A 26,708-nucleotide genomic window follows, 5' to 3' on the forward strand; every position below is an offset into this window, starting at 1 on the left:
TTCTTCTCTGCTGCTGGTGTCAGTTCTGCTTTGAATTGATTGTGTGTAATGATGACCATGGAAGTGCTTCCTCTTGTGTTGACACAGCCCATTGGGCCAAGTCCCACAGTTGCTAAGACACATTCTTGTTATTTTGTGCACTATAAATTCATGACATTAACAATGGAGGTGGTTTCCTGTTTTCTTCCTCGATAATGATTTTAACATGATATTATCCCCGAGATATATATGCATAAGGTTAGGAAATGAATCCTACATTAACGTCAATAATGTGTATACATACAGAAATGGCGGAATTCCTATGTATTTAAAAAGTTATTTTAGGGTGTTGTCTATCAATTAGAAGGGCAAATATTCTTAGTTCAGATGGTCCAAGTATGGAAGTACATTTTTCCTGTACATTTACAAGGTCAAATATAGGCATTACACTTAGAAATCTACTTGGGGCCATTTAGGAGTCAAAAATGCTCTCTCTAAGAAAGCTGAACAGGAAATAGGGAGGTGCAACTGCCTAACCCATCTTCCACTAACCTCCCCATAACATAACCTTTCCCCAATTATCTAGCATATAAAAGCAGTAGGAGTTATGAAGGGCCTCTTTGAGAATGTGATACTCCAGGATAGTTAAACTGGGCAGTTATAAAGAAGAGTGATGCTTTCAGACCAAGCTTGTCCTTCACCAGGGATCTTCCAAGTCCAGGACATCTCCAAATACCATCATCCACCATACCTATTTACTGATGTATCCTCTACAGGCGAGGCCCGAGAGACATTGTCACTATCACTTAGTAAGTTTGAAAAATTTCTGTTTTCATTTAACACTCAACATTCAGAAACCTTAAAATTCGTCGATCAGATCTTTTTTAATGAAGAGTGGTTGACGTAGCTAAAATAAGGAATCTATTAAGGTATAAGACGAGAAAAATAATTATCCAAAAATCTTATTCATTTCTATCGTTTGCGATAATGACTATACACAAACCAATGGTGATATTTCTACCACTTTATAGGATTATTTTGGGGTTTGCATTTTAATTATTTCTTAGTTTGGTGAATTTACGCCATCGCAAGCCAAAATATTTCTGAATGTATTAGCAGTAGTATATTATCAATTGTAAAAGAACTGAACATTGAACCTTCAGTGGCATCAAGTAACATTACCACGAGCATAGATACCACACTTGTTTAAATGTTTGTGCATATGTCGATTTTGATATGCTTTGCATTATTACGTTGCATTACATAATATGTAAACATTTTATCAAACTTTCGTGTTTATAAACATTTACAAATATCATATTTTCATATTTAAAGGAAGAAATCCTCCTCTTCTTTTGATATTTTCTACTAGTTTTAACCGATCGCTGCAATATCTCTTAGCAAAACTAAGATGATGTATGTTCCATTCTTATTCCAGCATTACGTAAAATTTGAGTTTTTGAATTTGTTATGACGAAGTTGAAATCCACACTCATAGAATGCATAATTAGCATTTGCGTAACAGTATGATTTCTTGCTAACCACGCGATGGTTTCAAATGTCGAAGCAAATATTGTTTGACTTAAAAACCGCTAGGTGGCTGATCATACCGAGGAGCAAAATCTCCCAGAATTCAGTGAAATAAAACGTCAACGTGACGTCACTAGCCACCGCTTCAGTTTCTCCGGCTAGCGTCAGCGTCGCCATTTTGGTAAATTAGAGTCGCGAGGTAAGTGGAAATTCCATGTGAATTATTTCCTTTAAAATTTGTTGTCGTCGTTTATAAGGTCTCTAGTAGTCTACTCAGAGCGCATAAACGAAAGAGTTAGTTTATTTTTTGTTTTCTAGTGCGTGTAATACCTTCTTTAGTTTTAATATGCTAAAATTAATTTCGGTTAATGGTGGTTCCTTCAGGTGGAAGATGTCGCGGTACCGGGATTCTAGCCCCACTGACTGCAAGGTGTATGTGGGTGAGCTTGGTTAGTAAATTTGTAATTAGCGTTTTAGTCTTTTTGACAGAACCCAATTTTATGAAGTGAGAATGGCGTGGTACTTGATGTTGAGGCGTAAATAATTATATACCGTTTTGGCGCTATGGCGGTCGAGTTACCTGCATAATGTAAGGCCGAATAAACCGCTGCAGTACTTCTGGAAATGTGCAAATCCGTATCTATGGATGTGTGCGGTTGGTTTTTTTCAGTATAAAATCATCCCAATGGCAAATGAAAGAATATTTTATCTTAACATTTTGTGATGGTTATCCCGGAAATTAACGTATGTGGCTTAATGTGTATTTATTCTCCTTCATGTTATGGGGTTTTTGTCGTAATGACGGTAATAAATTCGTTCAATTTAATACTTGAAAGTGTTCTAGTGAAATGGCTAGTGTCGATTTGCACGTGGCCCAGTATATTTGTTTATCGATATTGTGCAACCGTCGGTATTTGTTCTTGGAATTTTATTTCTTATCGGTTGTTTCGCCGGGTGGATAAATTTAAAGTTTGTTAATTTGTCACGAAACCAATCATGTGTAATCTGGCACAATTTTTTCTCGTGTGCATATCAAGTTCTTTTACTTTACCAATACTTGATTAACGAGTAGTATGCGCCCTCTTCCGGCATTGTGAAATATATTGTTTCTTTTAAACTTGTATGTGTATATGCCAAGGATCTGTTGCGTATACCGAAGTAAAAAGTACGAGTTGCTTTTTTCCGAAAATTTTCTCAATGTGTCGGCATTGTTTTTGTACGTGTCAGTATGATAGAGACAGTTTTTGTAATGAAATTTCACGTGTATTTAATGTATGACGATAAGCAGTCGTGATTTTGACGAAATCGTATTTCAGTCTTGAGTTGTTTTGGAGAGACCTTGGTAACAGTATTCTTTTATTGTTGGGATACTTAATAAGGAATCATTTTAATAAATGTTCAAGCCAGCGTAAGTTAGGCCGTCACCATTACCTTATTCCTTTTCAGCTGTTAGTCCCGTAACATTAAAACCTGAGTAATTAGTTCATTTTTCCTTTACTAATAGTGAATGGAAGACAAATTCCACTCAATAAAGGGGAGCTATGTTTATTGTCAATTTAGTGAGTTTTCTCCAGGTGGCCATTTCACTCTCTTTTATCCAAAACATCATATATTCACCCATTTCTTCAAAAAACATTTCGAGGTGAAAACAAGAATGGCTTACTTCATGGTCTCATATGCTAGTGCTAAATGAAGTGAATTGCGTAGGTGTGAAAGGCGTTTGCTTTCTGAATATCTAAATCTCACTATATGCTGGGTCATTTTGTGTTTTTAGCGGCGCATTTATTCTTTAGATGTATATCATTTCTCACCTGTCTGCTGAAATTAGTTCTCTGGGCATGAAGTTCGGCACGTCATTTAAATTAAAATAAAAATTTTGTTTGAATCTATTTAGTCACCTTAAGCTTCTCAAATTGTCACTATTCTATTTCTTCTGGCGTTTTATTTACAAACTTATAATATGAAGTATCAATTTTAGCCAATTTCAAGTTGAAATCAGGGTAGTTGTGTTAATGTTTTGTGCACCTTTGAATGATGCAGTAGTCTGCATCTTACTTTAAAGGAGGATTGTAGATTTTTATTGTATTGACATCATTGTGATCAGGCCGAAGAAAGGCATCTGTTTGAAAAACTATTTTTGCATTTTCACATATACATTGTTGTTCATCATGAGATTAAGATTACAGTATGCTGTTTACTGTTAGGTTTAAAATGCCAGAGATAAGTATCCTAAACCAGGCTTCTGAATGCACATAGTTGTACTTATTTTGATTCATAGTTGATTTCCCTCGAGTTAAGCCTAAATATGGAATAAATTATCTCATATTCCCTCTCCCTGTGATTTCAGTGAAATGTATCGTTTTAAACCTAATTTACTTCACTGAAGTGCGCCCATTAAACATTTTCTAAGTAGAGTTGTAGGATTTTGCAGTTACAAAGATATAGATGATTTTGTTATGATACATGGATACTGTAATTGTAAATTTTCTATTGCCATTTTAGCAGAGTTGTTGATTCGGAATGCGTTGTTCAAGTACAGTATTAGTTCATGAAGCATCTCCAATAGTTATAAAACTTAATGTTAAATATGTGCCCAAAAATACAAACTTGATCCCAGTATTTTATCAGTTAATTTATCAGGCAATGTGTTATCTATGGCACATGAATTGTATTGGTAATTATTTTGTTCGATTTTGAAATTTAATGAATTTTGTCCTACATATTTGTTTAAGATTCAATAATACTGGACTGAACAGATTTCAAAGAAACTGCGGGAGATGCCGCAACAGTAACTTTTAACAGTCACCGGCTAATGTGCATTTCAATGCAATAATTTCAGGGTGTAAAAATCTTTCACCTTGACCGGGATTCAAACCCAGATCACTCAATGTCCGGTTGAGTGCTTAAGCCAGTTAAGCTATCAAGGGATCTGGGTTTGAATCCCGGTCTCCATTAAAAGTTACTGTTGCGGCATCTCCCGCAGTTTCTTTGGCATTTTTCAAAGTGATGAACAGCCTTTAAAAGTTAGCTTTAACCTTGTAGACTGGTGCGTTACTCACGACTACGAATGCCTGTGACATTGTATGTACGGTATGTCGTCACAACATCTTGTTCCTTTAAAAGCACCCAAAATTTCAGATTTTAAGAGGGTGCCTTGATAGCTTAACCGGCTAAAGTACTTGACTGGACATTGAGGGATCCGGGTTTGAATCCTGGTCATGGCAAATAATTTTTACACCCCGAAATTGCTGCATTGACTTAACAGATTTTCTCCATAATGGTGGACATAAAAATTTTTTGACTTTATAAATTCCTCTTGGAAGTTTCATTTTACATTCTGATTTTCAATAAATTTTTGTTATCTTAGAAACTCAGAGACTTCTCATCTCCCTTCTTAATTTGTAGTTTTAACCCGCATTCCCTTGCAAAACATCTGAAGTCCCGACTTAATGGTTTGCTAACCCTGCTTCCTAAACCTGGGATAAAGGGTATTAAAAAAGGAGACTTAGCATTTTTGCAAGGAGAATTCATATATATGTTTAAATTTAGGTTGTTCTGAGAATGAGAATTAATGATAACAATTGATGTAATATCTGCAGTCTTCAACTTTGTCTATGAAGTATTGGGGACTTTATAATGTTATTAGATGATAGAAATAAGCCACTGTTTGATTTCAAACTGTGGCTTTGGTAGTCACTTCTGGGGTTGTTTATAACCCGTATTTTGTTCTTGTTTAAGATTGTTTGCATGTTCCTGTGGCTTTTCTGTTTCATTCATTTCATAATTATTTGGATTTGGTGTATTTCAATCCCTGGGTCAGCTCCTGCTTCTTATACAATTGCCATAATAATAATAGAGAGCATGCATGCATCTTTTCCATCTTTGTTCAGGATCAGGAGCGTCAAAACAAGAACTTGAAGAGTCATTTTCATACTATGGACCACTTCGCAATGTATGGGTGGCCAGAAACCCACCAGGATTTGCATTTGTTGAATATGAGGATCCCCGTGATGCAGAAGATGCAGTAAGAGGGCTTGATGGCCGGTATGTGTGATGAAACAAATAGGTGAACAGTAGTAGTGTTCTGCAATTTTCATACCGAGCAAATTCCTTTTATGGTTGAATTTTGTGTGTGAAATACTTTTGCCCCGGCTTGAGGGAATACTTAGCCTGCTCCACTAATTTATGGAGCCCTTAAAGAGTTTTCCTTCCTGTTAACACACTTTTAAATCCCTTACCTTTTGGTTATAGCACAGTCTTAGATGTGAAGACGCTTACGTTGATTTCCCTAATTTTTGATATTCTTTTCCTCCAAGTAAAATTTTTAGTCACCGAATGTTGTTGTCCATTGCCCATGTTTTCCATTAATGTCCACTTTGTTACAGTATTTATAAAACTTTCAGTGGGTTTAATATGTTCCTGTAGCGTAGAAGATTAAAGGGGATGCCTCAATTGTATATTCTGACAAACTGTTTTTAATTATTGTGTGCAGATCAATTGGTTCCAATCATTAGCATTTTCTGCACTAGAACAGTACCATACTTTAAAAAAAAACTTATTTTTTTGCAATACTTCATAGTCCTTAAATTGTACCTTCTATCTGAGGAATTGGAATGCTAAAAAACTAATGGTAAGTTAAATCCACTGTCCCTGAAGCAACTTTTGGTCAATGTATGTTATGCTTCTCAAGATCAAATAATCATCCTAGTAGGGTGGCTAATTGATTGCCTCTTGAGTAACCACTGCTGAAATGTCTGAAGTAATACAGTGTCTAGAAATGTTTGGAGTCATGTGTTCAGTAAAGTCTCAAGCACTTCTGGTGGAAATGGCATGTTTCTGTTCATACAGAATCACACAGAATGCCTTCGAAAAACACGTAATTTTATGCATGGAAGTTTAAATGACTTATTTAAATATTTCCTTGTCCATTATTAAAGCACCATATGTGGACGTCGTGTGCGAGTGGAGATGTCAACTGGCATGAGCAAGTCGCGATTTAGGGGCCCACCCGTGAGGAGGGGGAGACCATTCCATCCGGAAGATCGCTGCTATGAGTGTGGAGAGAGGGGGCATTACGCACGGGACTGCTTCCGTTATAACCGAAGGCGTCGCAGGTAAGGGCTTTTCATGGCCACCCTTTTAGTTTGCGACAGTAGGAAAAAATTTCACTCATGTCACCTAAATGACCAAATTAGTTGTTGAGGAGTTCTAAAAAAATTGTCTGTTCATTCATATCAGATGTTTATTAAGAAAACTTTTTATTTTTATTACAAACTTAAAACAGGAAATAAGTAGAATTTTTTTTTACTGAAATGTGATAATTTATTCCTAACGTTTTTATAGGAAGTTCGGCTGAAAGTATGGCCTTCAAAATACACAACTAGAATCTTCAGAGTAGCAACAATTTGGGTGACTACTAAGATCTTCTGTGACACGCCGCCAAGCGTTGAGCGAGTAATAAACGTCGTAGCTTATCGTCGCGTCGGCCTCCGGCGGACATGACATCTTTCTTTTCCCCGTGACCCGAAAGCTCCATGACCGGTGCACCCGGGCAGCCAGTGCTTTTGTCTGTTGGTTTGGTGGACAAACCCCCGATGAGCACATGCTCATTTGGTTTCTACTGCCACTTGATCGAGAGTCGAAACTGGTCTGCCCGAGCGCCCGGCTCGACTACCCGCGATCTCTCCCCTGCCCCGCACTCCCCGGGGGAGATCGGGAAGCCACGTCACTCCAATGCCTTCTTCCCACCCACCCCCTCCGGTGGCCTCGCTGCCCGGACGAAAACTTCGTAGCCACGTTTCTACGTCTTGAGAGCACTTCAAACGAGTCGAGTTTTCTCCTAGCCTCAGTTGGTGTGCCCTCCGTCCGCAGTTCACCCGAAACGACTCCTTCAAGCCATTCATTAGAAGGTCTCACTTGCATTGAAGTGAGTGGTGTGCCCATTGCGCTTCATAATCAATATACATTTAACTAGCTGCAAAGCTATACTTACAAATACAAGTTATGCATGAACCCACCCATGAAGTCTTTCAATATTATACACGGAATTGAATTTCGGAGATGGTTTGGTATGCTAGGTGCTCAGGAAACTTACATTGGTGTCAAACATTCAATTACTCTAATGATCAGAACCAATGTATAAAAAGAGAAAAATCTCCATGATACAATCTCGCATAAAAGAGATTTTGACTTTGAAGGGATATATTTATTTCAGCTTTCTTGAGTTTTCATATACAGTGAACCCTCGGTTAACGATATTGATTGGTTCTGCAAAAATAGGAATCTCTTCTTATGCTTTTGTTAGAGTAAAATTGTAACTTCTGTAATGAGACAATACCAAGGTGATCCGTCATTAGTATTAGAATTTAGTGTTTATCTAATGGTTCAGTTATTTTATTCTTTTAAAGCTTGATCTGTGGATATGCTGTCATAAAATAATGCATGAATAGCTAAAGGGTATTAGAAGTTTGACAAATCGTCTTATTCATTGGGAAAAATTAAATAATTTGGTTGCTTTAAAATTAATTTTATGTGATATGGAAAAGAATAATAATGGTTTTCTAGTTGTTTTGTTTTTGTAAATTGTTTTAATCCAGTGGTAGACTGGATAGTGCAGTCGATCACTTCAGTGGTAGCTATAAGTTGATATTCTACCAGTGATTAAATTTCTGCATGAAGGATATAGTTACTCCATAATAATGATCAATTAGATGAATGTGAAATTTGGCAGAATAGATGATATTTTATGAGCATAATGTAAACCTGGTGACAAAATAATCCACTAGCGGAATATCCACTCCGCTGTAACCTTTTCCTCTGCTATGTGTAATCCCATTTTAAATCTAATGTTATTCTGGAACCATATTAAGTTAGTTCATTGATTGTCAGTTCATTTTTTCTCTTTTCACGATAATTGTGAATGACTTCATGTCTGTGTTAATTTTTTTGTTGAAGCACGTTTTCATGTTCATAAAAGTTCAATAAATGATCTTGTTCAGTTGGTAATTTTTGAGAAACTCGAGTTGGCTATAACTGGCAATTTCACAAATAAGCTCTTGGACATTGATAAGGTTGATTGGCTGGCTGCTAATTCTTCTTAACTGTATTTGGGTTTATTATCGGCTGATATTAGTGACTGCTTGTTGTAGCATCTGGGAATCTATCTCATAAACGAGAATTTCTGGAAGATAGGGTCAATGTAGGTGATGGATAGTTAAGTAAAATATGTGTAACCAAGAGCATCGTAAACCGAGGGATCACTGTAAATGAATTAACCTGAAATACAGGTTATATTTATCAAAATGCTTTTGTTCCCCTTCATACTTTCTTCCTAGATGGGGCTGACCTTTAATATTCACCGGCGACGTAATCATTTTGTTTTAATTATTTTTGTCACCCTTAATTTTTTTGTAAGTAAAAGGTTTGCTTCTGAGGTTGACTATGACGTGCAAGGCTCGTGGTCTACCGATGATAGATGTGTCAAGAAGTGAAGCATGTCGTTGAAGTGTGATTCTATTTTTTGTCATTTGCTTTGTCGAGTGCAGTCGGACACGTTCCCGGTCAAGGTCCCGTAGCCGCTCCCGTGACCGCAGGACTCGTTCCCGTTCAAGGTCCCGTTCACGCTCCCGTTCCCCACGAAGATCTCGCTCCAGGTCCAGGTCTGGTTCCCGAGACCGCAGAACCCGTACAAGGTCCCGCTCTGGATCTCGCTCTGGCTCAAGATCTAGGTGAGTTATTGCTTAAATTTATATTTTCTTGCATTCACTGTAACTAATACTTTGGCTTAATTCTATTTAATATCCAGTTCTATAGTTTAATTTGATGGGTTTTCATATAATTCAATTACTTAAACATTTACGATGCAGTGTTAAGTTTTATCCACTGAAGTTCTAGAAGAAGATGTTAGTCTGATCCAGATAGACTGCAAATTTATGACAGCCCAACGTTTAATATGAATTGATAATCTCAGTTCTGATTGATGAGGAAAATGTTCAATGCTACCAATCATAATTAATCCTCCTTTGTAGTAGACGTATCTCTAGTGAATATTAAGAAAAGTTTGTAAGTCTTGTGCCAAAAATTATTTCAATTTTTTTGTCACTGTGTTCTTAATAAGTTATGAATTGGTCGGTTTAACTGATATTCAGACCAATCAATTGCACATTTTTCTGGTTCTTAGTCTTATTCATTTCATTGCAATGCTCATGGAGATGCATTAGAGGACGTAATGACCGCTTGAGAGTAGTGGTATCGTTGAACTGTATCCTTGAACTCGTGGAAGGTCATATTAATTGAGGTGGTCATGAGATAAGAAAATGTGATCCCTCAGAGCTGCATGTTTTTCAAGTAGCTTGTATGTATGTGAATCTTGTTGTTTTTTGTGGTTGCTCTGCTCCCTTAATTGTTGATGCCTTGGATATCCACGGTATTAGTGGTTTGCTGCATGGTTGTCATGTGTGGAAGAATGTGATTGTGGGGCACTGTAGATGGAAAAATGCCGATTATACCTCAGAAGAGACAACTCATTGTTTCAATTCATTTTATCATTCTCACTATGTGATCCAAATATTGTTTTGGCCCAATGACCTGAGCGTAATTTTCAAGATTAGTCGAGGTAAATATGATTGTGCCTCTTGTATGAATAACTTTTGCAATGGCCTAAACATTTTTTCAATATTTTACTCGCAGTGCTGTTTAAGGATGTTTGAAACTCCATTGCTGTGCATTCGCCTGTTTCCTATCATTCTTCTATTGAAGTAATCATTTTCATGTTGGATTTTCGCAAATGTGTGTGCTAACAATGACCAATGGTGGAAATTAAAATTAGGGAATGTGGGCAACTGTTATTATTTTGTTGACAAGTGATACTACTTCTGAGATTAGTTCGCCCAAAGTCTAAGAAAGTTGGTTTGCAGGAATGCCTTCTGGCTGGTAGCCTGCTTGACTGGAAATTGGAATTCCAGGCAGGTTCAAATGTGGCATAAATCAAAATGTTTTGAATGGTAATCCCCTGAGTTCTTAAATCTTCTAAGAATCCTATCATTGAAGAAGTGGAAACTAATCGGTAGAATCATAACACTTTGATGGCAAGCCTTGGTGGCATGCAGCTTAATGTTTCAATTGTGATTTAATGTAGGATGTTGTCAATTGTCTTATTAGGTTCCCCTGAGCAGTGCAGGCTAAAAGAAATAAACTAAACTTTTATTTAGAGAAACTTGCAATAAGTTCAAAATGCATGTATTTTATGTGAAGTTAAAGTGAATGATTGCTTATTGACTGTTTACGAGTTGCAATGTTTCAAATTGAAAATAATATTTTCAAATGCAGCACTTGCATGAACTCTGTGACTGCAATTTGAACTATCTTTTCTTATCGTGCACCTTGTGGTGTTGTTTTTGCAAGGAAGTAATGTGACAGTTGATCGGGTTTAATTTTATTTGATTTGGGCCATTTGTATTTGAATTCCTTTGTTTTGGTGTTTATTAATATTTAATTTTTCTCGTCTAATGTTTGTGTTCTCTTTATTTGCCATTCTGAGTCAACTGTACTATTAGCATGTGGTGCCATTTGATTCGTGTATTTAGTGCATTTATGTGGTAGACAGTCAACAGTTGTTAATGTCTTCTGAGAAGGTACCAACCTTTTTGCTTGGTTATGCACAAGTAAGAAGACTTCTTCAATTTACACAAATTAGATTGACCTTGAACAAAAAATGTGCACACAATCATAATTGCTAATTGACTATTTATTTTTTTCGACGGCCAATCATAACGTATGCTCAAAATCACCAATTTTTTAGACAGTTACAGTAAACAATGCAAGCATTGTGTGGAAGCAGTAATTTTGAAGGATGAGTTCTTGTGGCAGGCAAGTTTAATTTTGGTTTTAATGAGTAAATCTCTCAACAATCCTACTTGGGATAGGTCAAATGCAAATTTAATTTAATCTTAATTTTTCCATTTATACCAATTCATTTTTAATATTCAAATTTTGTGTTATCATTATTTATGATGTTTTGAAATCATTTTATTCACCCATGGAATCCGTTAAGTTTTAAGTAACTAAAAAGCTTGTGATATCCATTCCCACAATTTTGGTCATCCTTAATTGTGCAGTGTTGTTCACTTGTTTTCTGTTTGACTGAATTTTGTTTTGCAGTCAGATCCCCCAAGTTCCCCAAAATACAATATCCACTTCACTGTTGGCGAGCTCATGGTGTTGTTCCATTGGTTGGATTTAGATCTTCCTTGTCATGAAAATAGAGCGAAATGATAAAGCTAAGTGAAAGCTGCCAGTTGTGATGATATTACTGCAGTCTTGAGGAAGATTTTAGGTTGGAGGCAAGTACAGGCTCTTCATTCAATTATAAGCCAGCCATCCACAAATTTGATGACAATGCCTTACAATTTACCATCAGTGTCTAAATGTCTAACTTTATAATGCTGCAGTATTTGTTGATGCCTTAATTTTCGAAATTAGGTTCCTAATGCCAAAAAGTATTAGTCTTCAGCAGATCAGAAGTTTTTGTAGGCTGTCGCGGTTAACAAGACTTGACTCAAACCAAATAAATTAAACTCGCACAGCCTTTTGATGCATGCGAAGTATTTTGAATTTGTTTTACTTGATTTTAGATGCTTTACAAAATGTTGAACCCTTCCGATGATGTACAGGTTGGTCATCAGTTGAATGCCACATTGAAAGGAACATCCATTTTCCATAATAATTGGCCTAAGATAATGGGAGGTGTAATTGCCTTGTCAGCTGTAATTCCACCCACAGTCCTGTGTTCTGCGTGCGTGAAACGTAATCATTTTGTCTTTATTCCTCTGAATAATTAAGAATTACAGATTTTTCTTGCTTCACCTGTTGTCCCCGTCTTATATTACTCATTGTAGATCAGCTTACTGCATGTACTTCATCCGTAGTAGTAATAGCTTCTGCTAGATGCTAATTTTGTGAATTTGGCTGTGCAGTAAACCCTTGTTGATACAGATGTATGAGGCCTGGGGTTCTCTGGAACATGCAAAATAATGTGAAATAAGCATGTTTAAATAAATTAGATCTTAGATTTTCTCTTAAAATTCTGCAGTAAATCAAAAGTATCTTTAAAAAACAATGATAATGAGTGATTAGAATTATCTCATGACATGTATTTTAATTATCAAGTCACTGTTTTTATTTAAATTAGAGAGTTTTAGCATGAGAAAATTTATTTTTTTATTTTCTCAATTATACTTTATTATTATCATTTGCCTTGAAATTATAGTTACTGGGATTTGTTGCTAAACATGTAAGAATATTGTGTCTGATGTTCTGTAGTGAGTTAATTTGCTGTCAACTGATAGATATCACCAAGGGTGCATTATGCATACCTGTGGATGACCTCATTGCTATCATATTTCTGGTTACACTTTCTTAAACCTACCTATCCATTTTGTGGTAATATAATTCTTAAAAAAAGGTCAAATAGATGGACTTCTTTTTTTGATTGGGTTGTTTAAAGCAAAGTTTAACTCACGACAAATCTTGGCCGATCCTTTTATAATGCTCACAGTTATGAAACATTCGCTTTTCCTGCCATTCTTCTTTAGTCGTGTTGTCCAAATTTATGTTAGTTTTTCTACCCCAAGGTCCCTAAATGTGAAATGCACAGCTGGGAGTATTGGGGGAGATGGCTAGCATACTGCCTTCCCCCCTTGGGGCCTGGGTCCAAATCCCAATGGTGGCATGTTTTTCAGTGGTGTCCTGATCCCTACTTGAGGTTCCATGTGGAGGGCACTTTGAGTGAATACGCCATACGATTGGACGTTAAACTGCTGGGCCTTAGGTCTAATACCAACGCCTGCTTTCTCACCACTCTTCATCCTTCCCTGTCGACCCATAATGTTGCAAATTACCTTGGCTGTCAGTCGCCTCCCCTGAAAACTACTGCTGGAAGATTGGTTTAAAACATTATAATTATTTTCAAAGATATATGTAGAATCTAGTGAGCTTGAACGATATTTCTACACAGTAGGGCTTATTCTTGCAGCCACTTCGGTGGCACTACCTGGCTGTACTCCATCTGAGTTAGCTGGATGTTGATTGGCTAGGGTTTATTGTTTGTAATTCCCAAATTTTTTTGGCACAGTAACCCCGTGTGCACAAAATTGAGTAATGTTGTGGATTGGTGAGTGTGTTCGAAAGTGTTGTCACCATTTCTCATTCATTTATAAACATGGGCCATGCACCTCCATGTTTGTTTTGTGTACACAAAACTGCGAAGTATTTTCGCTTAGGAATTCAACATTGGAGTTAGGAGCACGCCTCAGAGTAATTCAACCCTCTCAAATCGTAGCATGTTTGTCAGTATAGAAGGACCTTGGAGACCACCGTGATCTGCCTTCTAAGTGCAGTGCATGTGCAACCCACGCAACTAGAATTGTAAATTCGCTGATTTTGTTCAAGGATTCAATTAAAATGTCAGATGAATGGATTCAATGGCATTTGACCGATCTCTAAATATTGACCTTTAATTTCAAATTTATGTCCCGGTAACTTTGCTGTGTGAAGCAAACTTAGAAATGAACAGCCGAGTGGAGAGAGTGATGCAATCATCCTGCCATGAAGATATTGACCCTGGGCAATTTGTCTTCCCTTCTGGAAAACGCTACGCTTCAATACTCTCTAGTGTTTCAAGACTTTTAGACATTAGGCAAACTCAGCCCCTCGATCAGCCTTGACTTAGTACAATTAGACAAGTTGTGCACTTTTTCTAAATGAGTAAAAGGGTACAACAATTTCTGTCATAAGTCAGTTGACATTGGCTTTTTCAGTAATCAAATGGAGGAAAACTTTCACCTTAGTGAAGCTTTATTTTTGATAGAGGAAGTTTTTGCTGAGAGGCATTGTTTTGAAGTGGGTAAAAGTGGGAGTGGTGAGTGTGTAATAACTGAGATTAAGGATAAATGAGACATTTTAGAAATTTTATTGGTACTTGAAATTTGTGTCAAATGCAACATTAAATGTTGCTAGGTAGAAGCCTTTTCAAGTCATGTTAACTTTTTAAGTTATTAGATATAATGTGGAGGAAAACTAACCTATTGGTTTAATTTTTTTTCAGAACCCCCATTTGAGAATAGGAGTCACCCTATATTAGGTAAATACAAATATAGATAATAAAGAACAGAGTTGCTTAGGTGTGTTTATCATTGTGTGTTGAGTTGGTTTGTTTTATTTGTTGTTTTTTTTTCAATTTTGAGGATGTCTTGAGAGTCATTTGAGACCTGGCTCGATGGAGTTGAGGTGGCATGCATATATTTCCATATTGTTGACCTAACCCTTTTTGGTCCGCTTACTGCATTGAATTTTTCAATTGTTCAGCTGTATTTTGCATGCATCATTTGATAGGTGTTATGGGTTAGTTAGTTCACAGCTGTCAGAATGATTGTGTTTGTCAGCAAGTAGGTTTTCAGTTTAGTGAATTAGCCAGATTCAGCCTACGCCTTGGATTGATTTTTTTTCTTTGCGTTGTTGTTGACACGTTAAGGAAAAAACTTTTCATTTTAGCATTTGCATGATCAATAATCTACTTGCTCTATTATCTCGTAATTTTGTGTGTTATGGCTGTATGAGGTATTGTGATAGGATGTTTTATGTAGCTGGTACCCTGTTTTGTGTTGTTCCAGTTTCAAATGTTCATTTTGATTGTCTGCATTAGATATATTCATTTAGCATTTATTGTTTGGGTATAAAGATATTTTATAAATGCCCTAGTATAATATTTCTTGTTGGTGAAACTGAGGAAATCTGTTTTTGTGATGTGCATGGATGAATTGGCTTAGTGATCCAAAGTAATTGAGATCCCCAGTTTGGTCAGCTACCATTCTGCATCCACAATGAAGAGGATCATTTGGTGGATGTTCATCAGAGTCTAAATAATTCGTTGAGAGATATTCCTTTTAATTAGAATTCAAGAGTCTGTAAGACAGCATTATTTGAAGCAATGTGTTGCCATCGTCAAAATGTGAGTTAGTAACATCTTAAAGGGTAAATTTTCCGCAAAACAGTTCTGCTCGAATAGAAAATTGTGAAATTTGTTGTATGTAGGCGTTGCAGTTATTGTCACAGGTTGTGTCATTCTTGTGGTGGTGACCCATCTGTTTGTAAGTTAACACGTCAGACCTCAATTATTAAGCAAATGGTAAATTGATTTAATAATCCAGGTTCTGTAAGAAAACTCATGGTAAACTCTTTTTATCCTTACTGTATGCCATCAAAACTCCAGAGATACTTTCATTAAATTTCTTGTCAATTTATTTTAAAGTCACCCTCTGTCAATTTATCATGTATTCATTGTAACTTTAATGAACTGAAGAAATTGTTCATCTGCTTGTATTTCTCACCTAGATGACGTGGGTGCTCGAGTTTTTCATAAGTAGGAGCAAAGTCCGTGAAAGATGGAATTCAGTTAATTTATCATTTATGGGGAATTGTGCAATAGTAGTTCATGGAAAAATAGAAAAACTTTATTTTTGATAGGCTTCAAAAATATTTTTCAATAAAACCTCCTTTTAGCTCTGCACAATTTTCCGTATTCCCCCAACATTCTTAAGCCTTCCGAAAAGAAGGATTTTGGTAGATTGTGGGCATGTGTTGGCTATGAGTCGGTCATTCAAAGTGAATAGCTTGCCACTGTGCCTTTTTTTTGAGTTTGTGAATAGAAAGACGTTACTTGGGAGCAATCTCGATGAATGTGGAAGAGTTTTCCTTGCCAAATGAGGGCATTTTTGCTTGATTTCTTTGCTCGATCATTTCAGTAACAATGCATGATACTCATCAATTAACAGTTTGCCCCTTTTTGGAAGTAATCGTTGTAGTTGATTCTGCATGCATCTCGAAAAGCTGTTCTTATCACGTGTCAATCAAGTTCTCCGTTTCAACTGTTCCTTCGTTTCTGCAGTGTCTTTTTGTTTCGTCCACAGTTAAGTATTGACACACAAACTTGTCAGGATTGTGACGGGAAAGCTTCAAACCTCCAAAGCGACCACTCAATAGCATTTATTCTCCTGAGTGAGATCGTATCTTCAATTTTTTTCACACCCATATTTCCATACAAAATTGAAAACATTGCCTCATGTGGCTGTGGCCTCGCATATTGTGCAAACCTTGGATTTGTTGATCTTTCCAAACCATTTCATGGATTTTGTCAATCATCTCGAGGGAAGTCACATTGAAAGCGCTGTTCATCAATTGTGGATGGACAGCCATGGTTAAACTCAATTTCCCAATTGTAATAGTCACTAACACATCTGCAGAGGTGCCATGAAATTGGTCCAGCTTGGCTTAGATCTCTTCTGCATTAAGCCTTCTAAATAGAAGTGTTTAATCACCACACTACTCATTTTTACAGTTAAGGTAGCTTCAATCAACTTTGACTGTGAAACAGCGTGATGAATGCTGTAACTTAGACAGCATTCTAGTGAGGGATGAGGCTTCCTAAAAGCAGACCTTTCCCGATTCTACGATCACCATTGCTTGGATTTTCTAAGGAGTTATTGAATTGCCCGAGTACAAGCCACCATCGGGTCACTCAATTTGCATGGGTGACATACCTGTAGACATATCAAGCAGACCAGAACTGAATATGACGTCTTGCTAGTAGAGTAGCTTGAAGGGAGAATGAAGGGACATGGAAACCTAGTCGAGTGACGTGTTTAAGGGTTTGCGTATCAAATGTTAAGTGCTGCCTTGGCACAGACCCAGGTGGAATGATTCTTCGTTTATTAAAATTCTATGGTACTCGTAAATGTAATTAGAGGTTGTCTAGTAATTATTTTACGAATGGTCTCGCCTGTGATGGGGTGTGAAATCCTTATTTAGAAACTTGTGTCAAAGAGGTTAGCCAACGGGTTGTTGCCAGAATGAGGCTCTTCCATGTGAGCACATTGAAGAGTTTCACATTTTCTCAAATATTCCATGACGTTACCTAAAACTATGTATTCGACTCAGAAATTCCACTTATTCTTCTGTTACCATAATCTAAATCTGCAATTGTCCACAGAATAAGACCTAACATATACAAGGTGTGATCAATGAAAGACTGGACTGACTTTATTGTGAGCAAAAAGTTTAACGTATCGAACGAGAGACAGAGCGCCATCTAGTGACACGTCTGATGACTAAAACGAGAGGTGTTACGTTTGTTTACGTCAGGTCGTTACACAGCAGCAGCGGTACGTGTCTTAACCTGTTCGTCGCTGTGTGCAACGGCAGCAATAGAAGAGCTAGAGGAACGGCGCGTGGGTGTGAAATTTTGTTTCAAAGTTGGCAAAAGTGCTACGGAGACACTTGGAATGATTCAGCAAGCCTTTGTTAATGAAGGCATGAGTGGGCGAGTCGTTTTAAATTGGGCAGAACCGCAACAGATGGAGATTTGGGAACGGGGGACGGTCATGCTGGTGTGTTTCTTTGATTGGGCTGATTCATTTTGAATGTGTCCCTCAAGGTCAAACGGCCAACAAGGATGGATACTTAAGGGTAATGAAGAGGCTGAGGGTCGCAGTAAGCCCGAAGAGGCCACATGTCTGGAGTAACAATGCATGGCGTTTCCATAGCGATAACATGCTGGCTCACACGGCTCTGATCGTGATGGAGATTTATTCATTTAGCATTAGTCCGAAAACAGCACATTTTTTTGGCCTTTACATCGGACTATTAACAATGGTCACATTTGCAAACACCCAAGCCCTAGGTCGAGGAAAACCCACCCAGGCGGGAACCCGCGCCCCTTACAATGGCAGACGAGGACGTTACCCCGCCGCCACCGGGGTCGGCAAGAACCGGAACTTCCATGATCCTGCATCCACAATACTCTCCAAATGTGGCTACACCAGACTTTTTTTGTTTTCAAGGTTAAAATCGACCTTTGAAGAGTGCCAATTTGATTCCAATGCGGATCTTATGACTAGTTACACGGGTGACCTAAAGAGGGAGGATCCCTAAGGCGGTTAGCCAGGCAGGGTTTGAGAGCTGGCAAAGAAGCATTGTGTCATCAGTCAGACATGTACTTTGAGGTTGACAAGTTCGATTAAGTTGTTTGTGTCGAAATAAAGTTAAGTTAATTTTTTTTATTACACCTTGTGAACGTTCTATTTTTTGAAATTTTGATCTTCATAGCCACCGACCAGAACAGATGTGTATCTCAAGTAATAAAGTTATGTCAGTGTTTCTTTATATTGCCATTAGGTTAACACGGGTATGTGTAATTACTGTTTCATGGTGTGGTTTGCATTCCCTCATCTATCTATCCTTTATTCCAGTCTCCCTTTGTGCTTCTCCTGCCAGTTGGTTGGTTGTTTGAAATTGTTTTTTTTTGCTTGAAGCCATTGTTGGTTGCATACTTATTTTCTGCTTGGATGTGATAGCTACGTTATCTAACCATTTCCATTGGAATTTACCATGTTGCCCAATTAATAGCTCGTATTTTAAATTGCGTTATGCCTTGTCAAATGTAAAACATTTGATTTTGCATGAGCAATCTCGACTTATGGTTTCTCGTGAGACAATTGCTGAATAAGTAATGATTGAATAACCCATTTCCAAGCAGATATTTCCACTGTAGTCTGATGTGTCATATTTGTTTGGTACAGATGACAAGATGTGAGGATAGCATATGAGATCATGGTGTAGAACTGTAGAACCGTTACTTAAGTTTAAAATTATAATTTTCAAATTATATTATTAATGGAGGATTTTTAAAAACTATTTTTATACTAATCATGTATGGTTACTTCACCAGTAAAATCAATCTGCTTTGCATGGATATGATAACTGTGTTGTAAGAAATAATTAGGGAACACTTGAACCCTTCCTCAGTGTTTTATTCATTGATTAGTCCCCCATATCCATTGGATAAATATTTTTTCTTTGTGCTCTTGTCCATGTCTCTGAAATGTAAAGCAGACCCTCGTGGGTAATTTACTTTGTTCTTGTTGTGTGTGCTTAATGTGTAAATGTTTTCAAACAGTAACTCCTCTGCTTCGAAATCACTCCTTTGAAATGTATGTTGTAGAATCCCTTAGATGTTAACAATTTGTACCCAGAGAGATGCAACATTTTGAATTGTGCGTACTGCTTTATATCTGAATACCTCTACACTGTAAAATGGGGGTTGTCGTGGTTATTTTCAAAGAAGATACTATTTCACTTATGCATTTCTATCAGCTGTAGCCATTTCATTTGCGATGGAATTGCTGGATGGCACTGAGCTGAATTTTATTCTTATTTTTTTTTAAATTTAGTGCAGTGCACAAATTATTAGCTTCTAAAATTATTTTGTGATGACAATAGTGCTTCTAAGAAATAGATGATGATATGGTTATTGGAATGTGAAATATCATCTGATAATAAGTGCTTCATATTGAAGGCTTACGAGAATAAAACTGAGTCTACTACCTCGAGCATTTCAAAGTAGTTTTTCCTTGGTAATTTTTTTCTTACTGGCTAAAAGTGGCTTTATTTTGTGTATAAGCCTTTAATATTTGTTGTATGGGTGATCTAAAATTTTATTTTATAAATGTGGTGATGGCCGTTTCTGATTGGAAGGCTGTTATACTCTCATTTGCGTCACATGATACACTGTCTATGTGGTAATTTAAACAAATATGCATATTTTTCCATGGTTATTTGAGCTGAGAGTATTATGTATGGTTGCTGCTCTCCAAACTGACGAGATATTTTTATGCTTGGAATGAATAATTCGTGATATGTACAGTAATGCATTGTTTAGAGCATAAGGTTGTTCCAAATTCATGGTGAGTCATGGTGCCATTCTAACTCGGGGTTAGTGAGAGCACTTTAATGCAAGGAATAAAGGAATTTATTCCATATGCACCATGATGTCATTAGCAAAAGGGGTAGAAACACAGCACTATGTATTAAAAGCTTTTATTGTTTTACTTGATGGCTAATTTTCAAGGCAATGCTCTAAAAAGTGGTTTTGAAATAAAAAGCTTGTGGTATCTGTAAATTCCCTCTCGGCAGTAGTTCCCATCTTCTATTCGGGTGGCACTAGAGTTAACTTCATTTCAAGCATAATTATAACAGCACACAGAACCATTTACTCGAGGCAACCACGGTTGGTTGTACTGAAATATGCAATGAAGGATTAAAATATCCTGTGGGTTACATAGTTAATTGTTGGAAACTCTTTATAGGTCACTTCGATGTACATTTAAGTAACATTATGTACATTGATGTTTAAATGCAATGATTCACCTGTTTTAAAAAATTATTTGCAACATACATAAGTGTTGGAACAATGCATACCATTTAAATCGCCAATATCTCATGTTAAATCTGACTGCTACTTACTAAATGTCCTAATAAGCTTGTCTGATGAAGTAATTATGTGTAGAAAGTTCAATTTCCCACGAAATGACTTCTACAATGCTCGTAATTTAGTCATTCTCGCAAAATGTAACTATCCCAGAAGTTATCTAGTCAAGCTCATCAGGAATACATTTTTCTGTTAATAATTTTTCAGTTGATTCCTCAGGTCATTAGCAATTCTTAATCTTGGTTCAAGGTCAATTGTCTTCAGTTTTTCATCCAAAAACTCCATTTCCATGGCAGTCGGGCAGCTCCTGTATGTTTTATTAATCAAGTTTGGTCATTTTAACTTCTCAAGTTCAGATGATGATGTTGTCATGTGCAATGTATAAATAAATCCCTTCGAATTGTGAACTGCTCCAGGTCACTCACTCCACCAAAGGGTTCCTACATTTTGCCGTGATGACCTTCCAGACATGCTGTGCATTTTTGATGGCTGGCGTCAGACTTCCAAAATGAATAAATGGGTTATTTCTTAACACCCTCTGATTTCATGCATGATGTTAATCCATTTCAGTGTAAAGGTTTTGGCTCTATCCCATTTTCATTCTAGTGGGCCAGGTGACCCATTGGGGTCAGTGACCCGTTCCAAAAGTTTGAGTTGCCCTGGCCATGGAATTAGCGAGTTCTGAAAGCTCCAGATGCCTTTGCTCCCGAGTAACCATTTGAATGTCTTGAGATGCTCTTAAGTGCAGATGTATACTACCTTGATCAAAAAGTTCCCGGAATAACCACCGTGTGGCGCTCCCATCGTTCCGATTTGAGTTTTGTTTTTTTTGTTAAATTGGTACATCTGTTGTTGATATTCCCTTTAAATCTTAGTGTCATAACTTGACATTTGCAAAAGTTACGGTCGGTTTTCGGTATGTCCATCAGTGCTTCCTGCGATTTTTCTATTACTTCCTCTCGGCTGCTAAAACGCGTTCCCCGTAATGGTTTTTTAACTCGATTGAACAGAAAGAAGTCACAGGGAGCCAAATCAGGTGAATTCGGTGGCTGTTGGATGGTATTTGTTGCATTTTTCGTCAAAAAATTACGAATAATGATAGCACTGTGCGACGGTGCGTTATCATGGTGCAAAATCCACGAGTTTTCTGCCCACATTTCTGGTCTCTTTCGGCGAATTGCTTCACGCAAACGTCTCATAACGCCCAAATAATACTCTTTGTTTACTGTCTGGCCTTCTGGCAAAAATTCATGATGCACTACACCGTTGTAATCCATGAAAACCGTCAGCATTGCCTTCTTTTTTGACTGAAAACGACGTGGTTTTTTTGGTCTCGGCTCATTTGGTGAACGCCAAACTTCACTTGCCTGATGTCTGGATTGCGTGTCGTACTCATAAACCCACGTCTCGTCTCCAGTAATGATCCTTTTGATGAATGTGGGATCGGATTCAGCCTCGCAAATCATGTCTTTTGCGACGTCAACACGGTCTCTTTTTTGCATGAAATTGAGGTCTTTTGGAACCAACTTTGCTGCTACACGACGGAAACCCAAATCATTAACCACAATGTCTTGGGCGGATCCATAGGCAATGTTCAAGTCCTCCGCTATTTCTCTGATGGTTAATTTGCGGTTATTGACCAACATTTCTTTTACTTTATCAATTTTTTCACCGACTTTCGATGTCGATGGTCTGCCACTGCGTTCATCATCTTCGATTGACTCACGACCACTTCTGAACCGCTCGTGCCACTGGTAAACGACCGTTTTTTTTGAGAATCGTTGCCGAAACACTTTTCCAACATTTCCAACGTCCGTGCGCCACTAAATCCGTTTTTTACGCAAAATTTAATACAAGTTCGTTGTTGCAAATTTAAATCCATTTCTGCAATTGTAAAAAATCGCCAACACACACAGAGATAGATGTACTCTTGGCTACGTAACTTTTGCAAATGTCAAGTTATGACACTTAGATTTAAAGGGAATATCAACAACAGATGTACCAATTTAACAAAAAAAACAGAACTCAAATCGGAACGATGGGAGCGCCACACGGTGGTTATTCCGGGAACTTTTTGTTCAAGGTAGTATATCTCTTCCCTGAAGATGGTGCTAAAGGGCTCTCTTCTAAATGACTTATTTCTTCAGTCTCGTGGACATAACACACGAGCTTAAAAGGGAAGAAACCGAGTTAAGTAATTGCTGGGAATTAACCAGGGAATCTCGCAATTGCTTCTTTATCAAAGTAACACCATAAATACTCTGTAACCATTGAACTCTCTGGGGCCAACTGGAACTGACCTGAGCAATGGAGAACATGCATCACTTTCCTCATATTTGAAAGTCTCGAGGCTTGGGTGCAAATGACGACCGGGATGAAAGGCATATCATTTGATTGTGTTGGGTTGATTCGTGAAGAACGTAGCTTTTCATTTTCCTTTAGTGATGAGTGGGTTCTTTTGTTGTTCAAAATAATAGCTCTCGCTTTGTTTTGATGGTAAATTTTCATTCCATGTCACCCCTCGTTTCTTTAGCACTCAAACTATTAGTTGGCACTGGAGTTATATTTTCCCTATTAATATTGTAGGACTTCCTGGTTCATAAACTGTGTAAGCCTTCCATTATACAGCCATGTTGGGCTTGCCCCAAAAAATGAAACTATCGCCGGAGATATTAATTACTGCATATAATGGCAGTATTTGGATTCTGAAATAGACAGCAGAGAAAAGAACTGGGAGGCATTTCACTTTTTTGTCTTGATCTCCCTCCACGTCTGCAGTGCATCAGCTCTAATATTTTTTATGGGAGGAAAGTCGTAAGAAAGGATCATTTATGAAAATTGTATAGCATGAATACAATTGTTAGTGCATATCAAGGGAAGATCCAACCTCCCTAATTACTTTTCTATAATCGATTTTGTGTGGCAGGGCATGGTAATGCAGTCTTTTATTGAGTCCTGTGTGTGGTAAAATTTTTAAGCAATTAAACCTGAATGTGTACACCAAGAATTGTTAGCCCTAAGAGAAAAGTAATGCCTTGTTACTATGAACATTCCGCTGATTTCTATGAATCCAATTTCGTTTTAATTGTCGAGTGTGTTTGTCTATTTCTCCAGGAGTCCCGGTGCTGATGGCAGAAATAGAGCTGGGTCTCCTCTTCAACCCAATGGGGATGGTGGGCAAAAATGAATTGTTTGTCCTTGGCTTTTTCATTTTCTCTTGTTGTTTGTATGACTTGTCATAATTTTATGGACAAATTGTAATTTGTGTGATTTATTCAGAAATGATTATTGTGCAAAATCTGGTAATAATTTTGCATTCCTGAAACCGATTGGTTTTATTAGTTCTTAGTCATGTGTATTGAGGATTTTCATTCTTGTCTGTATTTTTTTTAAATGATGAAAGTTACATCATAAAAGCTATGCTACTGGTACATAATTTTTAGTTGCATTGTAGGTTTTGTTAAGCACGGCAGTCATTGTCTTTCGGTAATTATTTTATGCATACTTGTTAGTCGTTTAGCATTTGTGGTACATAATTTGAAAGAATATGCCAGAATTTGTTATCGCTACACTTAAACTGTGAAGACCCCAATGGCTAGTTTTGAGGTGTAGTTCTTCCCTAAAGCAACTTGCGACAAAGTAAACGAGTGACTTTTTTTTAAATCTCAGGTTAATGATTTGTATGGGTAATTAACTTAGGCCCAAATTTTATGCGTCATGTCACGAACATTGGAACAAATAACTATCAGCTAATAGACCTTTGTGCTCATTTGGCTGTTTCGTGGAAAATTCTTTAAGATGCTAATCCTTTGAAATTTTCTGTACAACCGATGGTTGATTGTAATGTGTGCAATTTCAAATTGCTAAGTCTACCTTGATATTCATTGCGAGGGAAATACCTTCATGGGTTCTATCTGGAGTTTCATACAAAGTTCAATGATTGTAATTAACATATTTTGATTCTAATCGATGTTGTAGACTGAGGTGCCAGCTCGCTGCATTTTCATTATAAAGGGTCTCCATAAACAGTTGATCAGTGGCATGTCTACCTATGTCTCCCATTTCTGTGCGAGGTCTTAGAGGTACAAAATAGTGTTAGTGTTTTGATTCAGCTTGTGTAAATTCAACCAGATACCAGATTGTAGTTTTGAGGGTGCCGATTTACCCTTTTGTTTAATGTCTTGATGTTAGTGTTAATTACTGTGGCAGTGTACAACATGCACTTGAGTTTTTCCTGCCTATAATTTTTGATGTGATGGTCATTATGCACCAAATTTTGTGTGTAAGTCTATGTACTCTTGTCATAAATATTTTAAAACCAGTTTCCATCCTCTTATTTGGCAAATTTTAACTTTTTTGTGCCACATATGCTTAGCATAAATTCCTATGGAGAATGTTGACGGGGATCCACGAGCATAAAATATTTGATTCATCAAAAAAATGTATTGAAATGTGTGGATTAGAAATGTGAGAAACAGGGCACATTCATTTTCACTGATAAAAATTAAAATATATGTCCATGTGTTTTTCGGACGGGTAGAGCATTGAGCTACGTCCTGGAAGGCCTGTGTTTCATCGATGTTGCTGCAGATTTCCCAAGCTATTTCTTCGTATTGGAAAACCACGTGGAAGGGAATCTGCTATCTTATCCTCGTGAATTTCTCATGCCATTAGGCTTAACATTCATTCAGTGGCGTTCTACTTGATATGCCTATCGAAATAACCATCGGGTCCAACAATCCAAAGAAGAAACAATGCCTGGTAACCCAAGCGATTAGTGTGGAGAAAGGGGCATGGTTCTTGAATGTTGAAGTGGTTGATGATTTAGAGCATCGGAGGAATGTACGTAAGAATTAGATGAATGTGGAACATGTTTTGGAAGGGCCACGGCACTGCTGCTAAAGCTCTCTGAATCCAGCATGTACAACATGGTGGCTGCAGAGGACACATTCCATTTTTTACTTAAACAATAGCAGGGGATGAATTTCCCTCAACTTAAAACTCCATTTTCTATTCCGGAACATGGGTAAGGGAGTGTGTGTTCTTGAGATAGGTCATACCAGTGTGAATAAGTATCAAGTTGTTGGTTCCATTATTGACAAGGTACAATTCATGTATTCCATCTGTAGGAAAGAGCATCACTCTGCGCAGATGCTTTTCCACCATAGGGTATTCCTCTACTTGAATACACTATCAGGTGAAATATTGCAGATATTCTCTTTTGTGTTAGTTTGAAGCATTTTCTGGGGCAGTTTTCCTGTGTTGTTAGGTAGACGCTAGCATATAATAGTGCTGAGACCATGTTATTCCTTTGAAGTACAGGGTGTGGCAACATATATTCCTTTTTCAAATGCAAAACGCTTTCAAGGAAGGAAGTTATGTTGCTGCACTCTGTAGGAGTAAAATTGCATATAGTCCTAACTTATGAAATTATCATATATCTCAAAAAAATATTCCTTTAATTATTCATGACTGTGGTGTTTGTATGATAAATGAGTCCTCCCATAAATTGGTGATCAACCCTGTGAGAATGCCCAGGTCACTCATTCAAGACTGCAGTATAGTCATTTATTTAACTGAGTCCTGTTGATGTCTGGTAAAGATTTTCTGTTGGTGAGCATAGTTCCTGGGTGAAATAGCAATGGTTATGTCCATTCGAGTCATTGTTTTTTTTTAATTGTCACTTCTGTCCTTAATAATTTTTTGGCAATCAAGTCCTACATATCTGCTTCATTTGTTATCAAGAGAGTTAGAATTTTTAAAAAACTAGATGTTTGTTTGCCATGCCGTGAGATTGAATGAAACGTAATGCTGGAAAGCATTGAGCATAGTTCGGTGCATTCATGTCATCAATTGAAATCTTAAAAATTGATTTGGCTGA

General features: G+C 37.3%; 1 protein-coding gene across 3 annotated transcripts; it reads left to right on the forward strand.

Moving 5' to 3' along the window:
• The first annotated feature begins 1,649 nt into the window (after window positions 1–1,649).
• Window positions 1,650–25,148, forward strand: LOC139696069 (serine/arginine-rich splicing factor 7-like). Of its 3 annotated transcripts, XM_071594691.1 has the most exons (7): window positions 1,650–1,708; window positions 1,894–1,958; window positions 5,400–5,553; window positions 6,447–6,623; window positions 9,054–9,236; window positions 14,612–14,647; window positions 23,942–25,148. In XM_071594691.1, the coding sequence occupies exons 2-6, from the start codon at window positions 1,901–1,903 to the stop codon at window positions 14,622–14,624; spliced, it is 585 nt and encodes a 194-aa protein (XP_071450792.1). In that variant the 5' UTR covers window positions 1,650–1,708; window positions 1,894–1,900; the 3' UTR covers window positions 14,625–14,647; window positions 23,942–25,148. The 3 variants fall into 3 exon arrangements, with proteins under 3 accessions (XP_071450792.1, XP_071450790.1, XP_071450791.1); XM_071594689.1 differs by lacking the exon at window positions 14,612–14,647; XM_071594690.1 differs by lacking the exon at window positions 14,612–14,647 and having other exon boundaries at window positions 1,659–1,708; window positions 1,894–1,949.
• The last annotated feature ends 1,560 nt before the right edge of the window (window positions 25,149–26,708 follow it).

This window comes from Hetaerina americana, unplaced genomic scaffold (assembly GCF_022747635.1).
Source record: "Hetaerina americana unplaced genomic scaffold, ioHetAmer1.1.p SCAF_67, whole genome shotgun sequence".
NCBI lineage: Eukaryota > Metazoa > Arthropoda > Insecta > Odonata > Calopterygidae > Hetaerina > Hetaerina americana.